The sequence below is a fragment of the Dasypus novemcinctus genome, chromosome 28, assembly GCF_030445035.2.
Source record: "Dasypus novemcinctus isolate mDasNov1 chromosome 28, mDasNov1.1.hap2, whole genome shotgun sequence".
NCBI classification, from domain to species: domain Eukaryota; kingdom Metazoa; phylum Chordata; class Mammalia; order Cingulata; family Dasypodidae; genus Dasypus; species Dasypus novemcinctus.
In genome coordinates, this window is record NC_080700.1 from 34854795 (window position 1) to 34872764 (window position 17970).

The 17970-nt window shown below is 51.2% G+C and overlaps 1 protein-coding gene across 1 annotated transcript in view; it reads left to right on the top strand.

Moving 5' to 3' along the window:
• The first annotated feature begins 2276 nt into the window (after positions 1-2276).
• The window catches only part of PPP1R14C (protein phosphatase 1 regulatory inhibitor subunit 14C), an 83609-nt gene continuing 67915 nt past the window's right edge, over positions 2277-17970 (top strand). Inside the window, exon 1 of the mRNA XM_058289544.1 lies at positions 2277-2576. Within this exon, the coding sequence (XP_058145527.1) occupies positions 2277-2576 (300 nt within the window). The remainder of the gene's footprint in view (positions 2577-17970) is intronic.

Consider the following 17970-nt stretch of genomic DNA (forward strand, 5'->3'; position numbering starts at 1 on the left):
GTCTCCAGGGGCCAGTGGTGGTCACGCTGGCCCCCTTGTCCACGGTGGGAATTTGACCTGCTAGAGGACAGCATCCCCTTCCAGCAGGACAGACCTTCTAGCTTGAACCCCTTCTCATTAGGACGGGGTCCCATCAGACCTCTTTCACACAGCGCCCCTCTAGATTTTTCCCTTTCATGGTGCAAGGCTGGTCTGCTCAAGGCATCGAGCCCTTTGGGAAAATCACTGCTCAGGCTCTTGCTGGAAAACCCCAAAACTGAGGGAACAAAGGCAAATCTGGGTAGAACAAACTAACACAGTTGACCACAGAGTCCAACAGACAGTAGGACCCATCTGGCTTGCCATGCCGCCATGCTGGAATCCCAACCAGAACCTTCTCCAAGGTACAGTGTTTTCAGAGACCAACTTGACTTTTAGCTCTGAGAAATCTCCTTAAGAAGCTGCGAGTCATGATCCTTTTGGGTCAACGAGCCTTTATTATTGATTTATTTATAAAGATTTTATTATTTATTTATTTCCCTCTCCCAATTGTCTGCTCTCTATGTCCATTCACTGTGTGTTCTTCTGTGTTCGCTTGGATTCTTGTCGGCGGCACCGGGGATCTATGTCTCTTTTTGTTGCGACATCTTGCTAGGTCAGCTCTCCGTGTGCGCAGCCCACGCCTGGGCAGGCTGTGCTTTCTTCGTGCTGGGCAGCTCTCCTTACGGGACACATTCCTTGTGCGTGGGGATCCCCTACGTGGGGGACACCCCTGCATGGCACGGCACTCCTTGTGCACATCAACACTGTGCATGGGCCAGCTCATCACGTGGGTCAGGAGGCCCTGGGTTTGAGCCCTGGACCTCCCATGTGGTAGGTCGATGCTCTATCCATTGAGCCAAATCCACTTTCCAATGATCCTTTATTGAAACTCTTTCCTTTGCAGTTATCAACTCGCTGGACATTGCACCACGATGCCACGGAGCTGCTCCGTAGTTTAGGCGGAAACTAGGGTAGAGGCTCTCACTTCCAGAAGCTGTGAGTGCCCTGGTCCCATCTTTATCTCCTCTCTCGTGTCTCTCTTTCTGTTTTTATTTCTGTAAGTTATGCGGCAACTTCCCTTCAAGCAAACCTATTGCTGAGCTGGTTCTCAGCCGTTTATTTTTTATTAAATTTATTTTTAATTAAAAATTTTTTTATGTCCATGAACTCTACCACGTGTATTTGAACAGTGCTGTTTCTTTCAGTTGCTGGAATAAACGTGCATCTTTACAGAAAACAGCAATGAATTCGTGTCTTCCTATCATCTGACACCACATCCTGCAGTCCGCATTTCTTTCCCCTAAACCTTATAATAAGCCCATTCATTTGTAACCATCTGGGCTCTAAGGCGTTTTTCAAGCAGAGGCAGCTTTCTTAAGGAAAAAGGCCGTTTGGAAGTGGTACTGAGGGAGTGGAAAGCTGGCTCGCGGGGAAGGCCGCAGTGGGAATTGGAAAGCTGGCACACCGTCCCTGAAGCTTTCAGAGATACGTTTACTCTCCGGGTGTCCCCAGCCACGGGCCCCAGGGGGCCATCGAGCCTTCTGTCTTCAGAAGTAAAGTCACCTGAATGCGCTGCTTAGGATCCAACACTCACGGGGGAGGAAAGGAAAAGGGGTCTCAAGACGATTCCCGTGGACAGTGCCCAGCTGTGCGCACAAACACCGCCTGGTCAACTTTTCCCCCATGGGAGAAGGGAAAGGGCGCCAGTTGAGCCAAAGGTGGCAGTGGAGGGGCAGGGAGCAGGGGAAGTGCCTCCGCTGCCCCCCAAAAGGCCCCTGGGCCTGGCATGCACCCCCCCGAACTGCCCACGAGGGTGCTCTTTCCCGGGGGCTGAGGGTGAGCTGGGGGTCCGAGGCCAGACACCTTCTCCTCTTCCCCTCCTCTCCTCTCTTACTCCTCTCCCTCCTCCCCTCCCATCTCGTACTCCCCTCCCTCCTCCCTCCTCCCCTGCCTCCTCCCCTCCTCTCCCCCTCCTCCCCTCCCTCCTCCCCGCCCCCTCCCTCTCCCTCCTCCCCGCCCCCTCCCTCCCCCTCCTCCCCTGCCTCCTTCCCCGCCCCTGCCTCCTCCCTCCTCCCCTGCCTCCTCCCTTCTCTCCTCCCCTCCTCTCCTCCTCCCGTCCTCCTGCCCGCCGGGCTGCCCGACCCCGCACACGCCGCGGGCGCGGAGGAGCAGGTGCGGCGGCCCCGCAGCCCGGCCCGGCGCCAGCCCCCGCCGCGCTCCGCCACCCCCGGCGCCCTCGGGCGGGCGGCGCGGACATGTCGGTGGCGACGGGCAGCAGCGGGGCCGGCGGGGCGGGCGGCGGCGGCGGCGGCGGCGGGGGCGCCCGCGTCTTCTTCCAGAGCCCCCGGGGCGGCCCGGCCTCGAGCCCCGGCGCCCCGCGGGAGGACGCGGCGCCCGGCGCCCCCGCGCCCGGAGCCGAGCCGGCTCCGCCGCCGCCGGCGCGCCGCCACCCGCAGGGCAAGGTGACGGTGAAGTACGACCGCAAGGAGCTGCGCAGGCGGCTGGCGCTGGAGGAGTGGATCGTGGAGCAGCTGGGCCGGCTGTACGACTGCCAGGTACCCGCCGCGGGGCGCCCTCGCCGGGGCGCACGGCCCTTGCCCCGAGAGCCGGGGCGCGCTCCCCCGGGGGCCAGGTGGCGCCGGGGACGCCTGGCCCGGGGCGCGGCGGCCTCCTCCTCGCCGCCCCGCGCCCTCACCCCGCCGGGGCGCCCCGGCTCCCCAGCAGCTGCCCGGGCGGGTCCCCGAGGGGCCGCGGGCCCTGCGCGCCCCGCTGGGATCTGGCCGCCCGGGGTTTGCGGGGAGGGCGGGGGAGGGGATCTGAAAACTGCCGAGGGGTCGGAGCAGGGGGTCTGTCGCAGGGACCCCCTGGGCCCCTTCAAGCCCCATCGGCACCCCGGGCCGGGCGCCTGCGCCTCTGCAGCCAGCCCCGACGCGCGCACCCTCGCCCTCGCCCGGCCGGGCCGCTCGCCTTGGGGCTTTGGTGAGAGCAGCTCTCTCCTCCCTCCCCACGCTCCGTTCCCGCGTCGATGGGCGCAGAACGAGGGTCTTGGCCAGCCGGCAGGGTGCCCGGGGAGGGGGCGCGCAGGGCGCGCGGGGTCAGGCGGCTCCAGCCTGCGCCCCCGATCGCCTTCCCCGGCGGCACGGGGACCTGCCACCGTTCAGACCCGGGTCTGACTGGTGGCGATTCCAGGAGAAAGGTTTCGCACAAGCTGCCACTAAGGTATGCCTGAAAAATGTCCCAGGCCAAAGGGCTCTCCCCCGAGCCCGCGATGACAGTAATTCTAAATGAAGTTTCCTCCTCTTAAAGGAGGGAATTTGGAAAGACTGGATGCGTAAAAGTGATTAATAATTAAGGACGCGGCTTCTAATTAAAAGCCAGGTTTGTGTCCTAGAACTGTCATGCTTCTGGGTGGAGAAAGCGAGATGAACTAACTGGCTTTGCCAATGGTTTTCGATTGGAAAGTGGTTATTTCTCTATTTCACACGTTTTATGGTCTCTTGTGCACACACGTTTCCTTTGCCGTTTACACCGCACAGGGCAACGACATTCTCATTATTAACTACTGATGAGTGATTATGATATAATAATGCTTGACTCCCTGACTAATAGCCTTGTAAAAAATTTATATTGTTTCTCCAGCCTGGCTCTTATAACAAGTCAATCGGATTGCATAAATAAAATCTGGCAAAAATAGGAAACCTTCGTGGGCCTTTTATAGGAAGTTGGTGCCAGTGTTTAAGGAAAAAATGTATTTGGTTTGGATGGGAATTACTGTTGGACCCCATGGATGTGCTTAGTTTTGCCTCTGAGAATCCAATTAAGCAAGATTCTGGCATTTATTTCCTGTTGGCCTGTATGCTCCTTTTTTGGGTCTGGAGATTTGAGTTAATAGCAAAAGTATTGTTGAAATTACCAAACGTTTCAGCACTGCTTATTTTATAGGAGACTAATTAGATGTAGCTGAGTACACTGAGAAAGAATTCTGGCACCTCTGCACGCCAGCGAATCATATATTTTAAAAATCCTTCAGAATAATGGGGGGAAAAATGGATGTTTGAATGTTCACTATATTGCACCTGTGGGTTAGGTGCCTATTTTAAAGGGTAAATATTACCTTGAATCTGTTCCTTGTACTCTTTTTCACATCCTATTAGACCTCAATGTCTTGCACACCCAGAGAGATTTGGCAGAGAGATTTTGTGGGTGAAATAACACAAGATGCTTCTTAAGTGTTGCTGGAATGTCCTTAAAATGTGGCATGTCTTTCTCTTCAAGTTGTCTCTTCTATCATGTTAGGCTGAGCGAATGTGAATCATTGAGAGGCTGTTGGCAATTTGGAAGCAGATGGTTAATATGCCGATAGCACCTTGCCATTTAATAATAAAAACAGATGGACGAATAAGTAGCCAAATGAAGGAGCGTCTTCTTGATTTATTTCCCCCTTGTCGGGGTCTGGTTTTAGCTTTGGGTCCTCCTTTCCTTGCTGAGAGTTTTGAGTATCAACCCTCTGGCTTGAGAATCTAGAAGGACCCACCCTGGTTTCATGGCCCCAAATCTTATGAATTAAAGAAGTGTCCCTTTGACATTTAAATTCGGTAATGTTTTCCATTGTGTATCGTATGCAATTAACCTTCAGAAAGCCGACTTGCCAACATTCTGACTTCAAGTGGCCCAAGACCCAAGTTCTCTGCTGAGATGGGGCAGTCGATGTACACACGTTTAAGTTCAGGGGAACTCGTGCCAGGAAGGTCAGCTGTCAGATGACATGTCCTTTTCAGAATAGAAAATGATGATCTTTTAGAGTGGCATGAAGCCTGCTATTTAAAATTAGCAGGGAGTGGGAAAGAAGAAATGCACACAGCTTCTTGGCTGCGGTCTTCTGTAGAAGGCTGCGGCGGCCAATCAACTTGGTGTGGCGAAAAATCTAATAATAGCCCATGTGTGGAGTCAGTGTGGTGTCCCCAGGGCAGTATCGGGTGCTCTGCAGGCACTGATTCCTTTAGTCTTCACAACGTCCCTGTGAGAAGGGCTTGGCTAATATTCCCGGTTTGCAGATGAGGAAACTGAGGCAGAAAGATTAAGAGGGCTTCCCAAACTCACGTAGCTGGTGAGTGGCAGAGTGGACAAGGAAGGGGCCAGAGTCCTTGCTCGGCACCTTTGCACGAGAACAAATGGAAGCCCGCGTGCCTACCTCTTTTAAAGTCATGAATGAAACTAACAAGTGTTTATGTATCAAGTTTGATCTGTCCGCTGTCTTCGCCAGGACCTGGCAGGCTGGCTGTGAATTTGGGATCCTCAGACTTCTCGGGGAGCTGAGCTGGAGTGGGGGTACGGGGAGGGGGCAATCTGTCCTGGGAAGGGCAGCAGGTCCATCCACCCTCCATCCACACCCTCTGCCTCTCCTTCCCCATCCCTGCAGCCTCCGGCTGTTCACACCAGGGACAGATCTGAGAGGGGAATTCTGGGGTTCTGGGGACCCACAGCCACAGAGTAAAATGAGGTGGAGGGCCGCAGGCTCTGGAGGGTGGGGTGTGCCTTTGGAGGGGGCGTGGCTGGAGTGGGGCACAGAGCTGCAGCTCCTCCTGCCTGGTCTAAGGGTGGTCGTCGTTGAACCCCACACCACGTGTCCTTGGGGATAAATAGACGAAAGCTTTGATTGGGTTCTACAATGAGTGATGGGTTCCCCATTGTTTTAGATGCTTGTGCAGGCAGCGAGGTTTTCAGCAGTTCGGGTTACATCAGGTTAATCCACATTCACTCTCAGGGATTCCTGCTTTAAGACATTTCCGTATCTTTTCCAAGCCCTCGTGGTTTGGAAGAGCTTTGGACATCTGACATAGCGTCAATTCTACAAGTGTTGTAGGTCGCATCAGCTTTTCCAATCTTGCCCAGCATCGAGACGCCATCCCTGCTTCCAGTTTCGCGATTGGGTCTGCTCTGGCCGTGAACGCGTGCTGCCCGCGTGGGATGCCCGCAGCAGCCCCGCCCTAAGCATTTTGTTGTCGGGACCGTCCCCTTGGGAGACTTTTCACTTGGCTGCAGCTGCCTGCTTTTGAAAAAGTGGTTTCTGTCATTTTACACCTTCTCGGTCGTCTCTGGCTCCCCGTCATCTCCATCCTGTATGGCAGTCTTTTTTTTTCCCCCTCTTTTTTGTTAAGGCAGTCTTTTAAAACTCGTGTTTGATGGTGACCCTCGGCAGGAAATCTCCCCTACCTTGCTGTCTGATACACACACAGATGCCTCGGTATATGAAAACAGAGATTCACAAAGAATGCTTGTTTAATGTAACTATGCTAAAAAAATGATGAAAGTCATGTGAAAGATGACTTTATTAATAATGAAATACAAAACTCCATTCTATTTCATCTGCCAAAATGCCAGCTGTGACCCTCTAAACTGATTTCCTAATGCTTTTATGTATTGTGTTTTTCTCTATTTAAAAAAAAATGTTACATTCAAAAAATATAAGAGGTCCTCGTATACCCCCCCACACCTCGCTTTTATGTATTGTGCAACTAATTAAAAACAAAACAGGCGAGCGGGTATAGCTCTAAGTTTGAACCCCTGCTCCCCATATATGAGGTCCCAGGTTCAATCCCTGACACCTCCTAAAAGAAAGAAAGAAAGAAAGAAAGAAAAAAACCCAAAACACTATTGCTCCAGAAAGGGAAAACCCTAAATTTCAGTAACAGAATTAGCTGACATTCGAATGCTTTCTATTATTAGGCACGGCTCATGTAATCTAGTGACCACCTTTTTTACCTGGTGGGAAACTGAGGCTCAGAGGAGTCAAGGCATTGTCCAACTCTTCAGCTAGGCGTGGCCAAGCAGGCTGGTGACACACCTTGGCCACTGCTCCTTGCTGCTTCCTGGGGCAGGAAAGAGCCCAGTCCCTTCTGGAGACCCCCAAATTGCCTGCCCCCCGGTGCAGCGGCTGTAAGTTCTTCCTCGTGCATCGTGGGGCAGTCTTGCACCCTCAGAGGGTTTGTCCTTGTGCCACTGACAGTCCGCTCGTTTTTATTCTGGCCCTTGTCTTCTTTGTGGTTTCCCACACTACCGTGTAAAATTAGTGTGCCGGGCGTCTTTGCTTGTGGCCTGCTGGAAGTCAAAACGGCCGCTCAAGCTCCCCTCCTGTGGCTTACTCGGTGGGTCCCCATTTGTTTGGTATTTGGGGCTTTTGAACAAAACCAGGCTTCAGTTTTTCTCCTCTTCACAAACTCAGACTATAAAGTGTTCAGGAATAAAATTTGAAAAACGAAGTCTGTTCATAAAAGAATAGTAAAGTGTCAGAAGACCTGTCCGGTGTGTGCCACGTACGTCCCTTCATGGGCTGTCAAAGGGGGCGTCCCGGGAGGTCTGAAACGAGGTGCGGCGTGGAGGCTTTTTTTCACCTCGGGATGTTTACGCTTCAGTCTAAATGCAAGTGATGGATCTGGGAAAAGGCAAAATACAAGACACTCCGTGGCCATTAAGATTCCTAATCTGCTGCTGCTTTGGGGCTGTGGGCTTCTCCCCTTTGGTAATTCCATCAGGGAGCCAACCACCTGGGTGATTCGGGGTACCAGCGGGCCGAGCAGGGTGTGCCCTCCTGCCCCATGGTCCTTAGGCAAGGCTGGGGAGCCCCGGAAGTAGTCAGCTCATAGCCACGAGCTTCTGAGGCCACCGGAGCGGCCTGAGAACAGCAAAGACCAGGCACCTGTAACCTGTCGAGTGTTTACCTGTCATCATCTTTACCTAACGCAAGTGTGGGAGGCCAGAGGCACTCAGTGTGGCAGAGGCTAGATGAGCCTGAATTATACCCTGGCCCCATAATTGAGCCAATTTCCTTAACCCCTCTAGCCTCAGTTTCCCCATATGTTTAATATCGTTTTTTTAAAGATTTATTTTTCATTTCTCTCCCATTCCCTGCTCTCCTCCTGCCCCCAGTTATTTGCTCTCTGTGTCCATTTCTTGTCAGTGGCACCTGGAATCTGTCTCTTTTTAATGTGTCATCTTGCTCCATCAGCTCTCCGTGTGTGTGGCGCCATTCCTGGGCAGGCTGCACTTTCTTCGCATGGGCAGCTCTCCTTATGGGGCACATTCCTTGTGCGTGGGGCTCCCCTACGCGGGAGACACCCCTGCGTGGCATGGCACTCCTTGTGTGCATCAGCACTGCATGTGGGTTAGCTCACTACATGGGTCAGGAGGCCCGGGGTTTGAACTGTGGACCTCCCATGTGGTGGCGGACGCGCTATCCATTGAGCCAAATCCGCTTTCCCCCATATATTTAAGGGGAATCAGTCTGACCCTTTTTTTTTTTCTAGGAGGTACCAGGGATTGAACCCAGGACCTCATACATGCCAAGCAGGTGCTCAACCACTGAGCCACACCTGCTCCCTCCTCCTCACTCTTCGCAGGGTGTGGGACATGGCGGTTGTGTAGTCAGCTTTGCTAGTGCTCTGTAACCTGCCACTAACTGCTGTGACGTGGGGAGTAGGGGGCGAGCAAACAAGGCATAGCGACTTGGGGAAGAATGTATGGGTACCGGCACACCTGGTTTTACGACGCATCACAGACACTGCATTTTTTTTTTTTTTACAACTTGAGGGTTATGGCAACCCCGTGACCAGCAAGTCTGCAGGTGCCATTTTTCAACAGCATGCGCTCACTTCATGTGTCTGTGCCACATTTTGGTAATTCCCACAGTACTTCATTATTTTTATCTGTTATGGGATCTGTGACCTGTCATGTTCGCTGTTATTACTGTAAATGTTTTGGGCCATGAACAGTGCTCATACAAGGTGGCAAACTTAATAAATGTTGTGTATGTTCTGACTCTCCACCGACAGCTCCCCGGTCTCTCTCCCTCTCCGTGGGCCCCCCACTCCCTGAGACACAAAAGTACTGAAAATTAGGCCAATTACGAACCCTACAATGGCCTTCAAGTGTTGAAGTGAAAGGAAGCGTCATACCTCTCTCACTTTAAACCAAAAGCTAGAAATGATTAAGCCTAGTGAGGAAGGCAGGTGGGAAGCCGAGAGAGGCAGAAGTCTTGGCCTCTTAAGCAAACACTTGGCCAAGTTGTGAGTGCAAAGGATAAGTTCTTGAAGGAAATTAAAAGTGCTGCTCCAGTGAACCCACGCGTGATAAGAAAGGGAAATAGCTGATCCGGAGAAAGTTTTAGTGGAGTGGCTAGAAGATCAAATCAGCCCTAACCTTCCCTTAAGCCAAAGCCCTAATCCTCTTTAATTCTTTGAAGACTAAGAGAGGTGAGAAAGCTCAGAAGAAAAGTTTGAAGCTAGTAGAAGTTGGTTCATGAGGTTTAAGGAAAGAAACCGTCTCCATAACATAAAAGTGCAAGGAGAAACAGCAAGTGCTGATGTCGAAGCTGCAGCACGTCATCCAGGAGATCTAACAAAGGTCATTGATGAAGGAAGCTACACTAAATGACAGATTTTCAGTGTAGGCAAAATAGCCTTCTATTGGAAGAAGATGCTGTAGCAGTTTGATATTCTTGATGAACTCCAAAAAGAAATACTGAATTATGTTTGTAAAGTGGTCTTTTCCTCTGGGCAAATTAGATTATATTGGATTCAGAGGTTTATTATTATTTAATCAGATAAACCTCTTGTGCCAGTAGAGCACTGAGTCCCTTCCCCTTGGTATTTTGTGGGGACTCACAGATAAAAGACATGATAAAGGACAGAGTTGGAAGGTTTTTAATGTTGGAGTTTTGATGTTGGAGTTTGATGCTGAAGCCTTAATTTAAGCTGGAGCCCCAGGAAGTCAGCACACAGAGGAAAGAGAAGCAAGCCCTGGGAGGAGAGGGACCCTGAGCCAAGAGAGAAGCCAAGACCCGGGAGGAGAGGAACCCAGGAAGCCTGAGCCCTGACAGATGTCAGCAGCCATCTTGCTCCAACATGTAAAAGTAGACTTTGGTGAGGGAAGTAACTTATGCTTTATGGTCTGGTATCTGTAAGCTCCTACCATAAATAAATACCCTTAATAAAAGCCAACAGGCTTCTGGTATTTTGCATCAGCACCCCTTTGGCTGACTAATACAGATGCCATCTAGGACCTTCCTTGCTGTAGAGGAGAAGTCAATGCCTGGCTTCAAAGCTTCAAGGGACAGGCTGACTCTCTTGTTAGGGGCTAGTGCAGCTGGTGACTTTAGGTTGAAGTCAATGCTCATTTACCATTCTGAAAATCTTAAGAATTATGCTAAATTCCTTTGCCTGTGCTCTATAAATGGAGCAATGAAGCCTGGATAACAGCACATCTGTTTACAACATGGTTTACTGAATATTTTGAGCCCACTGTTGAGACCTACTGCTTAGAAAAAAAAAGATTCCTTTCAAAATATGACTGCTCATTGGCAACGCACCTGGTCACCCAAGAGCTCTGATGGAGATGCACAACGAGATTCATGTTTTTCTCATGCCTGCAGATACAACATCCATCCTGCAGCCCACAGGTCAAGGAGTCATTTCAACTTTCAGTCTTATTGATTAAGAGATACAGGGGAGCATATGTAGTTCAGTGGTTGAGTGCCTGCTTCCCATGTTCTGGGTTCAATCCCTGACACCTCCTAAAAAAAAAAAGGAATACATTTTGTAAGTCTGTAGCTGCCATAGATACCAACTCTCTGATGGACTAGGCAAAGTAAATTGAAAACCTTCTGGAAAGGATTCACCATTCTAGATGCTATTAGGAATATCCACGGTTCATGGGAGGAGGTCGAAATATCAGCCTTAACAGGGGTTTGGAAGAAGTTGATTCCAACTCTCATGGATGACTTTGAGGGGCTCAAGACTTCAGTGGACAAAGTCGCTGCAGATGTGGTGGAAGTAGCAAGAGAACTGGAAGTGGAGCCTGAAGGTGGGACTGAATTGCTGCAACCTTATGAGAAAACTTGAATGGATGAGGAGTTGCTTCTTATGAGTGAGCCAAGAAGTGGTTTCTTGAGATGGGCTCTCCTCCTGGCGAAGATGCTGTGAACGTTGTTGAAATGACAACAAAGGCTTTAGAATATTACACGTACTTAGTTTGCGAGGAGTGACTCTAGTTTTGATGGACGTTCTGCTGTGGATAAAAGACTATCAAACAGCTTCTCACTACAGAGAAGTCTTTTGGGAGAGGAAGAGGAAGAGTCAGTCAATGCAGCAAACCTCATTGTTGTCTTATTTTAAGAAATGGTCACAACGCAGCAGCCGTCAACCTTGAGGCGAGACCCTTCACCAACGAAAAGATTACGACTCGCCTAAGGCTCAGGTGATGGTTAGAATTTTTTTTCAGCAATAAAGTGTTTCTAAATTAAGGTGTGTACATTTTTTTACATAATGCTATTCACACTTAATAGACTGCAGTATAATGTTAACATAACTTTTATATGCCCTGGGAAACCAAAAAATTCACTTTGTTGTGGTATTTGCTTTATTGTGGTGGTCTGAAAATGAGGCTGCAAATGTTCTCTATTATTCCCCTTTTATCTAGAACCTTCCTCATTCTAAAAGGTCTTGTGGGTTTTCCTGTACATTTGGAAGACAGGAACTGCCTTCATTCTCTTTGGTTATGTCCCCAGTCGAGCACGTTTCTTTAACCATTAAGCATTTGTATGAATGAATGAATGAATGAAAAAGGGTCAACCCTCAGAAAAACGTTGAAAAGTCCTGAATTGATATCCTTGAATTAGTTCCTGCATTAGTTGGTGGTATTTCTTTATCATAGGAAAAAAAACTGGTGCATGGTTTTGTGATAATAACCCGTATCATGCGCTTGCGTCATCACGGTTTCATTTCAGCGTTGTTGCAAAATACACCTACCTTCACTGAGTCACTTGCCCCAAACAGGAATTTAAAGGTGGTCGTGGCAGTGGATTGATTTTTAAGCTTGAATGGAGAAAATTCTTTTGAAAAGATTGTCTTCCCTGGATCTCCCCCACACTCTCTTTTCCTTAGCTTGTCTGCTGCCTCCATCCTGGGCACTTGTCTTCCAGAGGCATCTTCTGGTTTCTTCCCACCTTGGAACTGCTTGGTCCCATGTGGCATGCCAGGTTTTATTGTGCCCTGCTCGTTGATCTCCTCATGAGTCGCCTCTTCCTAGACAGTGGAATTAAGTCCGGGTTCCTTTATTTGCATGCATGATTTTGTTTTGTGTTTTACACCCTTCAAACCTTCCTCCGTTGTTTCAAGGCAACTTTCCTGGGCTCTCCCCTGCCCGTCAGCAGCCCCCACCCCAAGCCAGCCCAGCTGCCCTCGGGCACTTCCCGCAGGGAATCGCCTTGTTTCCTCTGTGCTGCCAACGTCTCCCTCCCTGCTGGAGCATTTACACCAGCATATATGCAAGTTCAAGGGTTGCTCCTCTGTTGAAAACAACCACTGCCCATTACTCCAAGAGGAGCAGGTCTCCGACAAGCTTACACCTCTTCTCTCTGACCCCTACTTGCTGCCTTGCCTAACCTCCCAGGGGTGCTGTCTCCACCCTTGGTGCCCACTTCCTTTATCCAGCACCCCAGGGTTCCCCCAGGAACCTCCTCGCGTCTCACTCCAGGTGACGTCGTTGCTGTTTATTTTACCTGCCCTGCTGCGGCCTCTGTGCTCTTCACTCTTTCTAATCTGTATTTTCAGTCGAGGCATTTCCAGGCAGCTTTGAGATGGGTAACGCCCCTTAGTTGCCCCAGGGGAGCCTCAGTAGCTTCTGGCCTGGAAAGGAGCTACTTCTTGTCTTCTGCAAACCTCGGCTCTTCCTGGATTCCCTTAAGGAGTGGCAGGCTGCTAGCCACAGCTGTGGAGCTTCCTAGGTGTCACTCGATCCTCTCTGCTTCCCTTGCCTGCCACATCCAACCCAGCTCGTGGACCTGTTGGTGCTCAAGCCTGGTCCATCTGCAAACTGCCGCTGCTTTTGTCTGCTGCCTCCAGACTGCTCGCCTGCATTGGAGCAGTAGCCACTTAGGTCTGGTTTCCCTCTCATGACCACTGCTGCTTCCTCTACCACTATTGCCACCACCACCACCACCACCGCCACCACTGCTACCACCACTGCCTCCATCACTGCTACTGACACCGGAGTTTATCTAGGTTCTTAACTATGCTGCAGAAATGATTTTTAAGAGCACATCGGGTGAGTTAGGTCAGTCATTTATTCAAGTAGGGAGGGAAGAGAAATGGGAGAAAATAACAGAGCAGGGGTCCCAGGTTGAGAGGAAGGGGCTGAAAAGTGATAAAGAGGGCTGATTTACAAACTACAATTCCCCATTATAGCTTATAAATCCCCAGGTTTACTCGTGTGACCACCTGGCAGAGCAAAAATGATGAGCGCAGTGTACAGAGGGCAGGAACGGGTCCAGAGGCAGGAGAGCAGGGCGAGAGCCCGCTCAGGCTTCCACGTCTGCTGTATAAACTGTTCATTATTCCACCCCTTTGCTGACGGCAGGGGAGGGGTTTCAGCTGTTTGCTGTTTTTTTTTGTTTTTTTGTTTAAAGATATTTATTTATTTCTCTCCCCTTTTCCCCCCCACCCCAGTTGTCTGTTCTCTGTGTCTATATGCTGCGTGTTCTTTGTCCACTTCTGTTGTTGTCAGCGGCACGGGAATCTGTTTCTTTTTGTTGTGTCATCTTGCTTTGTCAGCTTTCTGTCTGTGCAGCGTCATTCCTGGGCAGGCTGCACTTTCTTTTGCACTGGGCGACTCTCCTTACGGGGCGCACTCCTTGTGCATGGGGTTCCCCTACGCGGGGGACACCCCTGCGTGGCACGGCACTCCTTGCGTGCATCAGCACTGCGCATGGGCCAGCTCCACACGGGTCAAGGAGGCCCGGGGTTTGAACCGCAGACCTCCCATGTGGTAGATGGACGCCCTATCCACTGGGCCAAGTCAGCTTCCCTTGCTGTTTAGATTGATTACTCCATCCATCAATCCCCCAGTGAGGACCCAATGATAAAGTCCTTGGGGAATATCCCGGGCTTTTCCTAGCTCCCAGAAGAAGTCTTTGTTCTGGATAGCAGAATCCAGGGGTGGGGGTCCTCCAGCAGCCATCTCAGGGTTACTTATGTCCATGTGGACGCTGTGCCAGGTTCCAGATCTTTCCATTAATTCCCTATCTTACTAGCCTGCTTCACTACCACCATCTCCACCACCACTGCCACCATGACAGCTACTACACCACCATCACCACCACCACCACCACCACCACCACCACCATCACCCACACAACCACCACCATCTCTACCACCACCATCACTACCACCATCACCACCACTACCACCACTACCACCACTGCCACCATCACTGCTATCACCACCACCACCACCATCCATCACCACCACTGCCATCATCACTACTACTACCACCACCACCATTATGACCACCACCACCACCCATCACAACCACCACCACCATCATCTCCACTGCCACCATCACTGCTACTACCACCACCATCACCACCACCACTGCCATCATTACCACCCCACCATCTCCACCACCACCACCACCACCACCACCCATCACAACCACCACCACCATCATCTCCACTGCCACCATCACTGCTACTACCACCACCATCACCACCACCACTGCCATCATTACCACCCCACCATCTCCACCACCACCACCACCACCACCACCCATCACAACCACCACCACCATCATCTCCACTGCCACCATCACTGCTACTACCACCACCATCACCACCACCACTGCCATCACTACCACCCCACCATCTCCACCACCACCACCACCACCATCACCCACACAACCACCACTATCTCTACCACCACCATCACTACCACCATCACTACCTCCACCACCATCACTATCTCTACCACCACCACCACCACCACCACCATCACCCACACAACCACCATCGTCACCAGCACCACCACTACCATTACCACTACCACTTCTGCTTCTACCACTAACATGCCCCTCCGTTGAGGGCCAGGTGATCCATACATTTTATCTCAGACAGTCCTCAGAATAATCCGTGAGGTGGCTGGTACGGTCATCATCTGATGGAGGAAGAAGAGGTGTCGCTTGTCGTCGTCCGATGTCAACTGACTGCAAAGTCTTCCCCTTGGCCGCCCTGCCCCTTGCTGCCAGCAGCTCCGTTTGCTAAGCTCCCACTGTGTGTGCATCCTCCACGAGCTCTCATCCATCCTCACAGAAACCCCACGGGGAGGGAAAGAAACGGAGGCCTGAGGGCCGGAGCCATAGGCTTTGCTCAGGGCCCACAGGCTCCCCGGTGGCAGGATCAGGAGTGGAGCCGGCGTCTGGCTCTGGAATGGGCCTCCTGCTCTGGAGCCTTCCCTCCATCTCCTCTGCAGCTTCCAACTGTGGCCCCAGGGTGGGCTCCTAAAACCCAGAGCCATTCTAGGTATTCCCTGCAGCCAGCCTTCCAGAAAGAGCAAGGAGAGCCTCCTTTCCTCTTCCCCTGACGTGGGTCAGGCAGGACACCCTTTGCACCTGCTCGTCCCATCTCTAGAATCTTCTCTGCCCTCTCCCCAGCCCTCTTCCTTTCCTTTCCTTCCTTCCTTTCCTTTCCTCCTTCCCTCCCTCCCTCCCTCCCTTCCTTCCTTCCTTCTTCATTTTTAAAAATATTACATTAAAGAAATATGAGGTCTCCATGTACCCCCCACCCCCCTCACCCCACTCCTCCCCCCACAGCAACAACATCCTCCATCATCATAAGACATTCATTTCATCTGGTGAATACATCTCTGAGTATCGCTGCACCTCATGGTCAATGGTCCACATCATAGCCCACACTCTCCCATGTTCCATCCAGTGGGCCACGGGAGGACCTACAATATCTGGTAATTGTCCCTGCAGCACCACCCAGGACAACTCCAAGTCCCGAAAACACCTCTCCATCTCATCTCTTCCTCCCATTCCCCACACCCAGCAGCCACCATGGCCACTTTTTCCACATCAATGCCACATTTTCTTCGATTACTAACCACAATAGTTCATGAGTAGAATATCAATAAGTCCGCTCTAATCCATATTCTATTCCTTCATCCTGTGGACCGTGGATTGGTTGTGTCCATTCCACAGCTATGTCAAGAGAGGGCTTAGATTCCACATGGATGCTGGATGCAATCCTCCTACTTTCAGTTGTAGGCACTCTGGGCTCCCTGGTGTGGTGGTTGACCTTCTTCACCTCCATGTTAGCTGAGTGGGGTAAGTCCAATAAACCAGAGTGTAGGAGCTGAAGTCTGTTGAGGCTCCGGCCCCAGCCCTCTTTCTACCTGCATCCCTCCTACCTGTTTTTCAGGCTCTCCTGGGGAGCTGGGCACGTTGACAGACCTGCCCTAGCCCGTGCCCTACCAGCCGCTTCCCCCACCCACAGTGACCTGAGTGTCAGACCCTGTATGTCCACACAGTGGCCACGTCCAGGTGCCCTCACCTGGCTACAGCAGGTGAGACAGATCCTGGCCCCAAGGGTAATAGCAAGCTTCTCCTCCCACCACCCGCACTATGTTTCCAAAAGATGTACTTGAATTAACCGCGTTCTTTCCATTCAGCTCTGACTGTATGTAAAACCTCCTCTTTCACCCTTGACTTCAAGGACAATTAAAATTACAGCCGTCCTTTGAGCCTGGGAGCCGGAAGGAAGGTGTCATGGAAAAAGCGGTGAGGCTCGGGCCGAGGGTCTGCCCAGGAAGTCACTGCAGGTCTCTCTTATTCTTCTCTGCAATTTTAATTTTTCAGTCGTACAAGAATGCTCTTTCATTTGCACAGAAGTTGTTCATTTCGTTGGGAGTGGCAATACTGGGTGCACGAAGGCAGGGCGCGGGTTTTTCCATCTGCTGCGAGTGGCAGGCTCACACAAGCCTCGATGGAACAGGAATCGAAAGCCAGGATCCCCTGCTTCACAGTTCTGATGATAAATAGCCCCAGGTTTTCCTTAGTCAGCCCTGGCATTTGGGAAATCTGTTCCCCTATGTACACGCTTAGAGACAGGAGGAGAATGGGGTGCGGGTTAGTGCCTAATGTTATTGCTTGACGGTTGGGGGAAAAATGGTCAAAGAGGGGCCTTTTCCCTCTAAAACGCTCCTTCTGTGAATGGGAAGGAAGTGTGGAAGGCGGGAATATTCATTCATTCCCTCAGCAGGTGTTGACACAGACGAGTAAGACCCTCCATGCCTTTGAACTGTGTAAGAGAAAAGTCCAGGAATGAAGGGAAACTTCCCCGTGTTAGAGGCGGGGTGGAGGCCTCGCGCTGACTTAGGGCAGGCCCCGTTCATTCCTGGTGAATTCAGTCAATCCGTGGCATGGGAGGGGTCGGGTCCTAGGATCTGGGGGTACAGCTGTGAACAGGCCAGGTTAGGTCCCTGCCTTTGTGGGTTTCGATTCTGCAATCTCCAGACAGTGCTTGGTGCCTAGCAGGTGCTCTGGAATGCCCCAAAGCTGGTTTACGGTAGCATCTACTAGAAGGGAGGACAAAACCATGGGTGATTAAGGAAGGCAGGTATTGGATAGGGCTGAATGAGAAGAGGGGTTTGGATCAAAGGGTTCTTGGACAAACTGAGAATAAGGTGGATAAGAAGTAGGCACAGTTTGTCTTCGGTGTTTTGCTTTCCTTTTGTGTCAACTTTACAAGCATTTACCAGTACCCAGTTCCTGGGGACATGGCGGATGACACTTCCCACATCCTTGAAGTTAGGTCCAGCATGCCACTTGTGCTGGCCGACAATATGTGAGCGGCCACTTCCCAGCCAAAGCACTTAATTATTGATACTTAATTTTTGAGTTTTTTTTTCCCCTGCTGGAGTGAACCCTGAAAACCTGTGCAGAGAAGATAGTGTCGCCTCTGTCAGCCTGGATCCCCAAGTGACTGGGAGGAGCAGAGCACTCCCAACCTGCATGGAGCATGTACGATGGTGTCTCAAGCCTCTGAGATTTGGGGTCACTTCTTAATGCATTGTAACCTAACCTACTCTGACTGATAAACCCTGTGCACTTTTGTCACTTTTC